Raw genomic sequence first — 12,597 nt, forward strand, 5'->3', positions numbered from 1 at the left:
ATACACTCCCAGAGGGCGGCGGCCTAGTGTGTGCAATGCTGCTAAAAGCAGCTAGCGAGCAAACAACTCGGAATGACCCCCATAGTGCAGCAAATTCTGTTGTGCTAATGGTTATCCAAACCACTGTGGCAGCTGGCCACACCCCTAAACATGGGCCCCTACCACTGCATTTCCCCCCGGTGGGCCCTTCATGCCCCAGGCCGACACTGTATATGCGGGAAATTTACAATATTGTTTTTCCAGCTAGCAGACAAATGCCAGACATGCAGTATTTTTATTTATGGATGATACAGAGACAAAAGCTCATTTATTTGTGGTTGGCCATGTTCTTCATGTAGAGCCTAAAAAGTGCAAATTGCTTTTTTTTTTTTTTTAAATAACAATAAAGAAAACACTTAATTCATGACATTAGCACAAGAAATATCAGATTGCTTTCTTTTGTAAAAACGAACAAAAAAAACAGTGTGTCAAATTGTGTTTAAATACTTTACATCAATGGTTAGCATTGGCAGGTTATCAAAGAAAGCCGTGAATTACAATACATTGGGGTCAGGTATAGTCTTGAAAAATAAATAATACAATTTAGAAAGAGAAACAGTCTGCGTTTTATCTTCTTTGTTGGGTACTTCCAGAACCTGAAAATATAAGAAAAAGAATCATTTCTTAGCAAACATAACGATTTAAAAAAAACAAAACCAAGAACAATGAATGAATATACGTGTAAAACAGCCAGACATAAAATATGAAAACATGTAAATAGTTTATACTGTGTAACTTGTCACCATGCATCATAATGCTCAACCAGCCTCATTCTAGGACTTGCAGTAAAAGAAAAACCACCACTTGCCTAATGCTAGCCACACATGTGCTGGACAGCAACGCTGGCAACTTGCATTGAAATTGCTGCATGTCCAAAAAACAAGTGGGATGTAAGGAATGAACCAGGCACACCTCTGAATAGACTGGTAACTGCTATTGGCTAGTGTGACCATACTGACCGGCATTCTTTCATTCACCGAAGATATTCACTGCTTATATGTTAACTGTACTCATATTGTACTTATACATATTTGTGAGGAAATGAAAGGTCTGTGACAAAATGACAATTAATATACTGTAGTTATGCCTCATTTCCCAAGTCAAATATGTACTTTTTATCCCCATATCCCCAATGCATTCTGTTTGCTCATTCTCCATAGCATGTCCCTGCTCACCCCTATACTGTGTTTGAATAAGCCTTAATATTGTAATGTATGCACTTGTGTTATGCTATCTGTTACACTGTATGTGGGTTATTCCTGTTAGCATTAGAGCTTCATTTTATTTACTTACACCACAGTGGACACTTAAAGCTTGAGGGGTCTATTTACTAAGCTTTGGAGAGGGATAAAGTGGAAGGCGATAAAGTACCAGCTTTTATCTCTAATTTCTCAAACACAGCCTGTAACATGACATTTAGGAGCTGATTGATTGGTACTTTATCTCTGTCCGATTTATCTCTCTCCACGCCTTAGAAAATACACCCCTGTGTTATATAGGGTACCATTGTCCCTTTTGTTTACCCCCTATTGTCCAACAGTTACTGTAGGTGGCCAGACATGTTGGCTCTCTCGCTGATGTAATCACCTTGATAAGTATGTGTAATGCTTTAAGATCCTAAGATAAATAAGAAAGTAAAACAACCCTGCAATATGAAGCTTCTGGGGGTATAAGTAGAACTACACAGGGAGCCGAAGAAAAATTCTTTGACCCTAGGCTAAGAGTAATATTCTGCCAGGTAACTGCTGTGTAACCAATTGTTTTCTGGGACTCTGCATTGCTGGAAGAGATTATCTGCTCCTAGGCTAAGAAGTGATTTTCGATCAGGAGTTTGTGCTGGGAATTGTTGAGTGGAATTGGATTACAGAAGTGTGCTCAGCTGTTTATAGCCCATTCTGTTCAATAAACCACTGTTGGTTTTTCATCTACCACCGTGCCTGAGTGATTTGGAACCCTGCCTCTTCAGAATATTTTTGTACGATAATAAAATTGAATCAAAAAGGAGACAAGTAAGCAAAGTGTGCCAGATTATTAAGAGGGGCGCAGTCTCAACAAAGTACAAGTACGCCTGGATATGGAAAGCTGAACTATTTTTAGGATGCACAGTGAGAAAAGAGTAATGCGCCCTACACACAGCGTGATCCGCCGCCAAGCTATCTGACGGCGGATACGGCCGACTGGCGACCCGGCGGCAGCAGGAGTAGTAACGGGGGAGTGAAGTCTCTTCACTCCCCCCGTCACCCTGCTCCATAGAAGTGCAGGCAAATATGGATGAGATCATCCATATTGGCCTGCATGCACAGGCGACGGGGCACCAGCGCTGAACGAGTGCGGGGCCGCGCATCCTTCATCGCTGGTGCCTCCACACTGAAAGATATGAACGGTATCTCGTTCATTAATGAACAAGATCGTTCATATCTTTCACTAATATCGTGCCGTGTGTAGGGCCCTTAAATGTAAATGTTCAACCATTTCAATTAAGTGAAGTTTTTAGTGAGAGAACATTGGGACTGTTTTTTTAATGTAACTTTTAGGACTGTAAATTGATTGGATTGATTCTAGCTCAGTGTTAAAGCCTATACTCTTAACAGGACCTGTTTACTGGAGAAGATACCCCCCAAGTAATACTCAAAACACACATAATAAATAACTATAATTAAGATAGATAGATAGATAGATTAGATTGAAAACGCATGGTCAGCATTTTATGCTTCCCAAATCCTAAACAGACCTAGACATCCTGGGAGTGGGGACTTCCTGTTATAGTGAAAACCACTTTAGACTGACAGGTTTTTTGGGGTTCAAGAAAACAGCGAGCTCTATTGCCCAAAAGATGGCGGCTACATACTAAAAAGCGCTGGGGCTCTTCCCATCCCATTTTTAATGCTTAAAATAAGAAAAAATTTAATTGCATACCTGGGGTATCAACTCCATCATACATTTATTTTTCACTGAAAATAAAAACATCAGAGTTAAACATGCATCATTTTAATAATGTCATAAACTAGTACTTCTATAATATGTCTTACAAATGAGAGCTGCAGCTTTTTATAGCATAGGTCTTCAACCTGTGGCCCTCCAGCTGCTGCGGAACTACACATCCCAGCATGCCCTGCCTCAGTTTTACCATGCCTTAATAGCAAAACTGTGGCAGGGCATGGTGGGATGTGTAGTTCCGCAGCAGCTGGAGGGCCACAGGTTGAAGACCCATGGCTTAGAGCATTGAGCTCTGACTAGACACATGCAGTATATTGGTAGACGGTAAGGTCTGCACCACTTCTCTAAACAGCTATCTAGCCTATTTTGTCACCAGTGTAAGTTGTAAGGGAAATCCAAAATCCCTTAGGGGTAACAATGTAAAAAAGGAATTAACTCGTGGGCACAGGTTGGCTAGATGAATCTATATTGAATACCAATGCTGCTAGTATTTATCTCTCTATGTTAGGTCCAATAGTGTTTAAAGTGAGAGTGAATGGTCCAATAAAGGTATATAGCTTCAAAAGATATTTAACACAGACAAATATCGAGAACATTGGCAGTCAATATACATTAATGTATGAATATATACAGTGGAAGATAGCTCGTTGACAACAAGGTAAGTCTATGAACGTCACTGTCATTATTTAAAAATTTTTGGGGTATATGCAATTGCGGTCGAATTCCGGCTAGATTTCGACCGTTTTTTAATTCAACACAATTTGACAGTCACAAACCCTCCCGCCGGCACCCAAATTCGACATATTCAATAAAAAATGGATTCGAAAGTCCTGCTGTCGAAAAACGGACCAATTGACGATAGTGTGCTTCCTGGATTTGACTTCATGGACGGCACAAAAGTGTTCAATAATCTTGAAAAAAAATGCGTGGGGTCCCCCCTCCTAAGCATAAACAGTCTCGGGCTCTTTGAGCCGGTCCTGGTTGTAAAAATACGGGGGGGAAAATGACAGGGGATCACCCGTATTTTAACCAGCACCGGGCTCTGTGCCTGGTCCTGGTGCCAAAAATATTGGGGACAAAACACGTAGGGGTCCCCCGTATTTTTCACACCAGCACCGGGCTCCACTAGTCAGAGAGATAATGCCACAGCCGGGGGACACTTTTATATAGGGCCCTGGCATTAAATCACTAACTAGTCACCCCTGGCCGGGGTACCCTGGAGGAGTGGGGACCCTTAAATCAAGGGGTCCCCCCCTCCAGCCACCCAGGGGCCAAGGGTGAAGCCCGAGGCTGTCCCCCCCATCCAAGGGCGGCGGATGGGGGGCTGATAGCCAAGTGTCAAAAAAAGAATATTGTTTTTGTAGCAGAACTACAAGTCCCAGCAAGCCTCCCCCGCAAGATGGTACTTGGAGAACCACAAGTACCAGCATGCGGGGGGGAAACGGACCCGCTGGTACCTGTAGTTCTACTACAAAAAAATACCCAAATAAAAACAGTACACACACACCGTGACAGTATAACTTTATTACATACATGCACACCAACATACACACATACTTACCTATGTTGACACAAAGTGTCGGTCCCCTTGTCCACGTAGAATCCACGCCAGTTTTTTTGTTGAAAAGTACTGTATTGCATTGTCGAATCCAATTCGACAGGTTTTTTTTTGTCGAAAATGCCCCATTTTTCGACATTTGCGGCAATTCAACCGCAATTGCATATATATAAGTCTTCACTGATATTCTTACTTGCTCTTACAGATGGTATTCCTCAAAATATATGCCGTTACCTAAATCTGTATACGCTCTCATCTTAAACTCTTGTATCGAGTCTCTAGAGATGAGCGCCGGAAATTTTTCGGGTTTTGTGTTTTGGTTTTGGGTTCGGTTCCGCGGCCGTGTTTTGGGTTCGACCGCGTTTTGGCAAAACCTCACCGAATTTTTTTTGTCGGATTCGGGTGTGTTTTGGATTCGGGTGTTTTTTTCAAAAAACCCTAAAAAACAGCTTAAATCATAGAATTTGGGGGTCATTTTGATCCCAAAGTATTATTAACCTCAAAAACCATAATTTACACTCATTTTCAGTCTATTCTGAATACCTCACACCTCACGATATTATTTTTAGTCCTAAAATTTGCACCGAGGTCGCTGTGTGAGTAAGATAAGCGACCCTAGTGGCCGACACAAACACCGGGCCCATCTAGGAGTGGCACTGCAGTGTCACGCAGGATGTCCCTTCCAAAAAACCCTCCCCAAACAGCACATGACGCAAAGAAAAAAAGAGGCGCAATGAGGTAGCTGACTGTGTGAGTAAGATAAGCGACCCTAGTGGCCGACACAAACACCGGGCCCATCTAGGAGTGGCACTGCAGTGTCACGCAGGATGGCCCTTCCAAAAAACCCTCCCCAAACAGCACATGACGCAAAGAAAAAAAGAGGCGCAATGAGGTAGCTGACTGTGTGAGTAAGATAAGCGACCCTAGTGGCCGACACAAACACCGGGCCCATCTAGGAGTGGCACTGCAGTGTCACGCAGGATGTCCCTTCCAAAAAACCCTCCCCAAACAGCACATGACGCAAAGAAAAAAAGAGGCGCAATGAGGTAGCTGACTGTGTGAGTAAGATAAGCGACCCTAGTGGCCGACACAAACACCGGGCCCATCTAGGAGTGGCACTGCAGTGTCACGCAGGATGGCCCTTCCAAAAAACCCTCCCCAAACAGCACATGACGCAAAGAAAAATAAAAGAAAAAAGAGGTGCAAGATGGAATTGTCCTTGGGCCCTCCCACCCACCCTTATGTTGTATAAACAGGACATGCACACTTTAACCAACCCATCATTTCAGTGACAGGGTCTGCCACACGACTGTGACTGATATGACGGGTTGGTTTGGACCCCCCCCAAAAAAGAAGCAATTAATCTCTCCTTGCAAAAACTGGCTCTACAGAGGCAAGATGTCCACCTCATCATCATCCTCCGATATATCACCGTGTACATCCCCCTCCTCACAGATTATCAATTCGTCCCCACTGGAATCCACCATCTCAGCTCCCTGTGTACTTTGTGGAGGCAATTGCTGCTGGTCAATGTCTCCGCGGAGGAATTGATTATAATTCATTTTAATGAACATCATCTTCTCCACATTTTCTGGATGTAACCTCGTACACCGATTGCTGACAAGGTGAGCGGCGGCACTAAACACTCTTTCGGAGTACACACTTGTGGGAGGGCAACTTAGGTAGAATAAAGCCAGTTTGTGCAAGGGCCTCCAAATTGCCTCTTTTTCCTGCCAGTATAAGTACGGACTGTGTGACGTGCCTACTTGGATGCGGTCACTCATATAATCCTCCACCATTCTTTCAATGTTGAGAGAATCATATGCAGTGACAGTAGACGACATGTCCGTAATCGTTGTCAGGTCCTTCAGTCCGGACCAGATGTCAGCATCAGCAGTCGCTCCAGACTGCCCTGCATCACCGCCAGCGGGTGGGCTCGGAATTCTGAGCCTTTTCCTCGCACCCCCAGTTGCGGGAGAATGTGAAGGAGGAGATGTTGACAGGTCGCGTTCCGCTTGACTTGACAATTTTCTCACCAGCAGGTCTTTCAACCCCAGCAGACTTGTGTCTGCCGGAAAGAGAGATCCAAGGTAGGTTTTAAATCTAGGATCGAGCACGGTGGCCAAAATGTAGTGCTCTGATTTCAACAGATTGACCACCCGTGAATCCTTGTTAAGCGAATTAAGGGCTCCATTCACAAGTCCCACATGCCTAGCGGAATCGCTCCGTGTTAGCTCCTCCTTCAATGTCTCCAGCTTCTTCTGCAAAAGCCTGATGAGGGGAATGACCTGACTCAGGCTGGCAGTGTCTGAACTGACTTCACGTGTGGCAAGTTCAAAGGGCATCAGAACCTTGCACAACGTTGAAATCATTCTCCACTGCACTTGACAGGTGCATTCCACCTCCTATATCGTGCTCAATTGTATAGGCTTGAATGGCCTTTTGCTGCTCCTCCAACCTCTGAAGCATATAGAGGGTTGAATTCCACCTCGTTACCACTTCTTGCTTCAGATGATGGCAGGGCAGGTTCAGTAGTTTTTGGTGGTGCTCCAGTCTTCTGTACGTGGTGCCTGTACGCCGAAAGTGTCCCGCAATTCTTCTGGCCACCGACAGCATCTCTTGCACGCCCCTGTCGTTTTTTAAAAAATTCTGCACCACCAAATTCAAGGTATGTGCAAAACATGGGACGTGCTGGAATTTGCCCATATTTAATGCACACACAATATTGCTGGCGTTGTCCGATGCCACAAATCCACAGGAGAGTCCAATTGGGGTAAGCCATTCCGCGATGATCTTCCTCAGTTGCCGTAAGAGGTTTTCAGCTGTGTGCGTATTCTGGAAAGCGGTGATACAAAGCGTAGCCTGCCTAGGAAAGAGTTGGCGTTTGCGAGATGCTGCTACTGGTGCCGCCGCTGCTGTTCTTGCGGCGGGAGTCCATACATCTACCCAGTGGGCTGTCACAGTCATATAGTCCTGACCCTGCCCTGCTCCACTTGTCCACATGTCCGTGGTTAAGTGGACATTGGGTACAACTGCATTTTTTAGGACACTGGTGAGTCTTTTTCTGACGTCCGTGTACATTCTCGGTATCGCCTGCCTAGAGAAGTGGAACCTAGATGGTATTTGGTAACGGGGGCACACTGCCTCAATAAATTGTCTAGTTCCCTGTGAACTAACGGCGGATACCGGACGCACGTCTAACACCAACATAGTTGTCAAGGCCTCAGTTATCCGCTTTGCAGCAGGATGACTGCTGTGATATTTCATCTTCCTCGCAAAGGACTGTTGGACAGTCAATTGCTTACTGGAAGTAGTACAAGTGGGCTTACGACTTCCCCTCTGGGATGACCATCGACTCCCAGCAGCAACAACAGCAGCGCCAGCAGCAGTAGGCGTTACACGCAAGGATGCATCGGAGGAATCCCAGGCAGGAAAGGACTCGTCAGAATTGCCAGTGACATGGCCTGCAGGACTATTGGCATTCCTGGGGAAGGAGGAAATTGACACTGAGGGAGTTGGTGGGGTGGTTTGCGTGAGCTTGGTTACAAGAGGAAGGGATTTACTGGTCAGTGGACTGCTTCCGCTGTCGGCCAAAGTTTTTGAACTTGTCACTGACTTATTATGAATGCGCTGCAGGTGACGTATAAGGGAGGATGTTCCGAGGTGGTTAACGTCCTTACCCCTACTTATTACAGCTTGACAAAGGGAACACACGGCTTGACAAATGTTGTCCGCATTTCTGGTGAAATACTTCCACACCGAAGAGCTGATTTTTTTGGTATTTTCACCAGGCATGTCAACGGCCATATTCCTCCCACGGACAACAGGTGTCTCCCCGGGTGCCTGACTTAAACAAACCACCTCACCATCAGAATCCTCCTGGTCAATTTCCTCCCCAGCGCCAGCAACACCCATATCCTCCTCATCCTGGTGTACTTCAACACTGACATCTTCAATCTGACTATCAGGAACTGGACTGCGGGTGCTCCTTCCAGCACTTGCAGGGGGCGTGCAAATGGTGGAAGGCGCATGCTCTTCACGACCAGTGTTGGGAAGGTCAGGCATCGCAACCGACACAATTGGACTCTCCTTGTGGATTTGGGATTTCGAAGAACGCACAGTTCTTTGCGGTGCTACTGCTTTTGCCAGCTTGAGTCTTTTCATTTTTCTAGCGAGAGGCTGAGTGCCTCCATCCTCATGTGAAGCTGAACCACTAGCCATGAACATAGGCCAGGGCCTCAGCCGTTCCTTGCCACTCCGTGTGGTAAATGGCATATTAGCAAGTTTACGCTTCTCCTCTGACAATTTTATTTTAGGTTTTGGAGTCCTTTTTTTACTGATATTTGGTGTTTTGGATTTGACATGCTCTGTACTATGCCATTGGGCATCGGCCTTGGCAGACGACGTTGCTGGCATTTCATCGTCTCGGCCATGACTAGTGGCAGCAGCTTCAGCACGAGGTGGAAGTGGATCTTGATCTTTCCCTAATTTTGGAACCTCAACATTTTTGTTCTCCATATTTTAATAGGCACAACTAAAAGGCACCTCAGGTAAACAATGGAGATGGATGGATACTAGTATACAATTATGGATGGACTGCCGAGTGCCGACACAGAGGTAGCTACAGCCGTGGACTACCGTACTGTACTGTGTCTGCTGCTAATATAGACTGGATGATAATGAGATGTAGTATGTATAAAGAAGAAAGAAAAAAAAAACCACGGGTAGGTGGTATACAATTATGGACGGACTGCCGAGTGCCGACACAGAGGTAGCTACAGCCGTGGACTACCGTACTGTGTCTGCTGCTAATATAGACTGGTTGATAAAGAGATGTAGTATGTATGTATAAAGAAGAAAGAAGAAAAAACCAGGGGTAGGTGGTATACAATTATGGATGGACTGCCGAGTGCCGACACAGAGGTAGCTACAGCCGTGGACTACCGTACTGTACTGTGTCTGCTGCTAATATAGACTGGATGATAATGAGATGTAGTATGTATAAAGAAGAAAAAAAAAACCACGGGTAGGTGGTATACAATTATGGATGGACTGCCGAGTGCCGACACAGAGGTAGCTACAGCCGTGGACTACCGTACTGTGTCTGCTGCTAATATAGACTGGTTGATAAAGAGATGTAGTATGTATGTATAAAGAAGAAAGAAAAAAAAACCACGGGTAGGTGGTATACAATTATTTATGGACTGCCGAGTGCCGACACAGAGGTAGCTACAGCCGTGGACTACCGTACTGTACTGTGTCTGCTGCTAATATAGACTGGATGATAATGAGATGTAGTATGTATAAAGAAGAAAGAAAAAAAAACCACGGGTAGGTGGTATACAATTATGGATGGACTGCCGAGTGCCGACACAGAGGTAGCTACAGCCGTGGACTACCGTACTGTGTCTGCTGCTAATATAGACTGGTTGATAAAGAGATGTAGTATGTATGTATAAAGAAGAAAGAAAAAAAAACCACGGGTAGGTGGTATACAATTATGGATGGACTGCCGAGTGCCGACACAGAGGTAGCTACAGCCGTGGACTACCGTACTGTGTCTGCTGCTAATATAGACTGGTTGATAATGAGATGTAGTATGTATAAAGAAGAAAGAAAAAAAAAACCACGGGTAGGTGGTATACAATTATGGACGGACTGCCGAGTGCCGGCACAGAGGTAGCTACAGCCGTGGACTACCGTACTGTACTGTGTCTGCTGCTAATATAGACTGGATGATAATGAGATGTAGTATGTATAAAGAAGAAAGAAAAAAAAAAACACGGGTAGGTGGTATACAATTATGGATGGACTGCCGAGTGCCGACACAGAGGTAGCTACAGCCGTGAACTACCGTACTGTGTCTGCTGCGACTGGATGATAAATAATGATATAAAAAATATATATATATCACTACTGCAGCCGGACAGGTATATATTATATAATGACGGACCTGCTGGACACTGTCTGTCAGCAGAATGAGTTTTTTATTTTATAGAATAAAAAAACACCACACAAGTCACACGACGTGTGTTTAACTTTTACAGGCAGACATTCACAATACAATATAGTATACTATATACTGGTGGTCAGGTCACTGGTCAGTCACACTGGCAGTGGCACTCCTGCAGAAAAAAAGTGTGCACTGTTTAATTTTAATATGTACTCCTGGCTCCTGCTATAACCTAACTGCTCCCCAGTCTCCCCCACAATTAAGCTGTGTGAGCACAGTCAGATATTATACATAGATGATGCAGCAGCACACTGGGCTGAGCACAGATATGGTATGTGACTGAGTCACTGTGTATCGTTTTTTCAGGCAGAGAACGGATTATATTAAATAATATAAAACTGCACTGGTGGTCACTGGTCAGTCACTAGTATAACTAACTAATACTATCAGCAAAATTCTGCACTCTCTGTCTGAGTACTCCTCCTAAGCTCCAGTAAATGAAGTGTCACTGTCTCACTCTGTCACTAGTATAACTAACTAATACTATCAGCAAAATTCTGCACTCTCTGTCTGAGTACTCCTCCTAAGCTCCAGTAAATGAAGTGTCACTGTCTCACTCTCACTCTCCTATCTATTTCTTCTCTAAACGGAGAGGACGCCAGCCACGTCCTCTCACTATCAATCTCAATGCACGTGTAAAATGGCGGCGACGCGCGGCTCCTTATATAGAATCCGAGTCTCGCGATAGAATCCGAGCCTCGCGAGAATCCGACAGCGTCATGATGACGTTCGGGCGCGCTCGGGTTAACCGAGCAAGGCGGGAAGATCCGAGTCGCTCGGATCCGTGTAAAAAAAGCTGAAGTTCGGGCGGGTTCGGATTCAGAGGAACCGAACCCGCTCATCTCTAGTCTCTAGTCCATATTCACATTTTCTTCTAAAGATTCCTGGTGGTGCTCATTTATTGTACTAATTCTTAATAAAAAATAGTAATACTTACAGTTGCAAAACATATCTTCTTTTAACATATCCATCTAATAAAACAAAAAGACCATATAAGTGTCACTTTGAAGTGGCTGTGATCATATGTTGTCAGAAGTTTCAAGGAAAGTATTATGTTACAAAAAAAATTATCTCATTAGCGTTATATAGAATTTAAAAATCTGTATTTGGCTGTCCATCTGGCATATTTATATATGTCTATTGGGCATGGTGGAGACAGGTAGCCGGCACATGCGCAGACACATTCTCATTTATTTAAAAAATAAAAATACAGTGAAAATGATGCCGAGGTGATTCGCAGGGACAGATCTTTAAGGAAAGCTCTGTCCCTGGAAGTGATTTTTGGTAAATTTAAGTGATATTTCCTAAATTTGCAATGTGAATTAAGGTGAAAATATCACACCACAACCTCATTTTAAATGCGGATTATGGCAAATATGCTCCCAAGTACTTTAATACTCTGAAACATTTTGACTTCATTAATTAAATCATTTTAGTTATTTTATTACAGTGTACATACATTTGCCTTTACTATTTCGACACAGTATTTTTTCTTGGTTAGTAAACTGGATCACTTCTAGGATCTCGCCTTTACTGATTGGTAGATCCTTTCCACCTCCTCTCTTGTTCCCAGCACTTGGAACAACCATCATACGAGTCAAAACCTTTATCTCGCCTTCAATCTGAGTGAGACAAAAGACATTTGGGAGTATGACTTGTGAGCATTTTTAGTTTATCATATTCTTGTTAGTTTACCAGTGTCACTCCTTTATACATGTATTATTACTATTATTATTATTATTATTATTATCATCATTATTATTATCATTATTATTAAGATGAAGAAGATAAAATTGATTGATAATAGCATTACAGAATAAGAGAAATAACAAAACAAAAACATTTAAGGGGTGTTGGTGTTTAAAAGATTTCACAGTAAAATATTCTAGGCATAGTGCAAACTAAATTGGATATTCCAGGTAAACTAGCGTTTTGTGGTTTTTGCATGTTCTGGTGGAGTAATATCAGTACCTTGAGATTATTGAACACCTGGGACTGTTTGCACTATGTCTACATTCGGCACCTATAAATGTATTAATATTATACTATT

At 43.6% G+C, this 12,597-nt stretch overlaps 1 protein-coding gene across 1 annotated transcript in view; it reads right to left on the bottom strand.

Moving 5' to 3' along the window:
• Positions 1-260: 260 nt before the first annotated feature.
• Positions 261-12,597, bottom strand: part of LOC134907845 (FYN-binding protein 1-like) — a 225,038-nt gene continuing 212,701 nt past the window's right edge. Inside the window, exons 13-16 of the mRNA XM_063914822.1 lie at positions 12,007-12,169; positions 11,485-11,518; positions 2,956-2,990; positions 261-635 (exon numbers count right to left, since the gene is read on the bottom strand). Of these exons, the coding sequence (XP_063770892.1) occupies positions 2,981-2,990; positions 11,485-11,518; positions 12,007-12,169 (207 nt within the window). The 3' untranslated portion in view covers positions 261-635; positions 2,956-2,980. The remainder of the gene's footprint in view (positions 636-2,955; positions 2,991-11,484; positions 11,519-12,006; positions 12,170-12,597) is intronic.

Source organism: Pseudophryne corroboree, chromosome 1 (assembly GCF_028390025.1).
Source record: "Pseudophryne corroboree isolate aPseCor3 chromosome 1, aPseCor3.hap2, whole genome shotgun sequence".
Classification (NCBI taxonomy): domain Eukaryota; kingdom Metazoa; phylum Chordata; class Amphibia; order Anura; family Myobatrachidae; genus Pseudophryne; species Pseudophryne corroboree.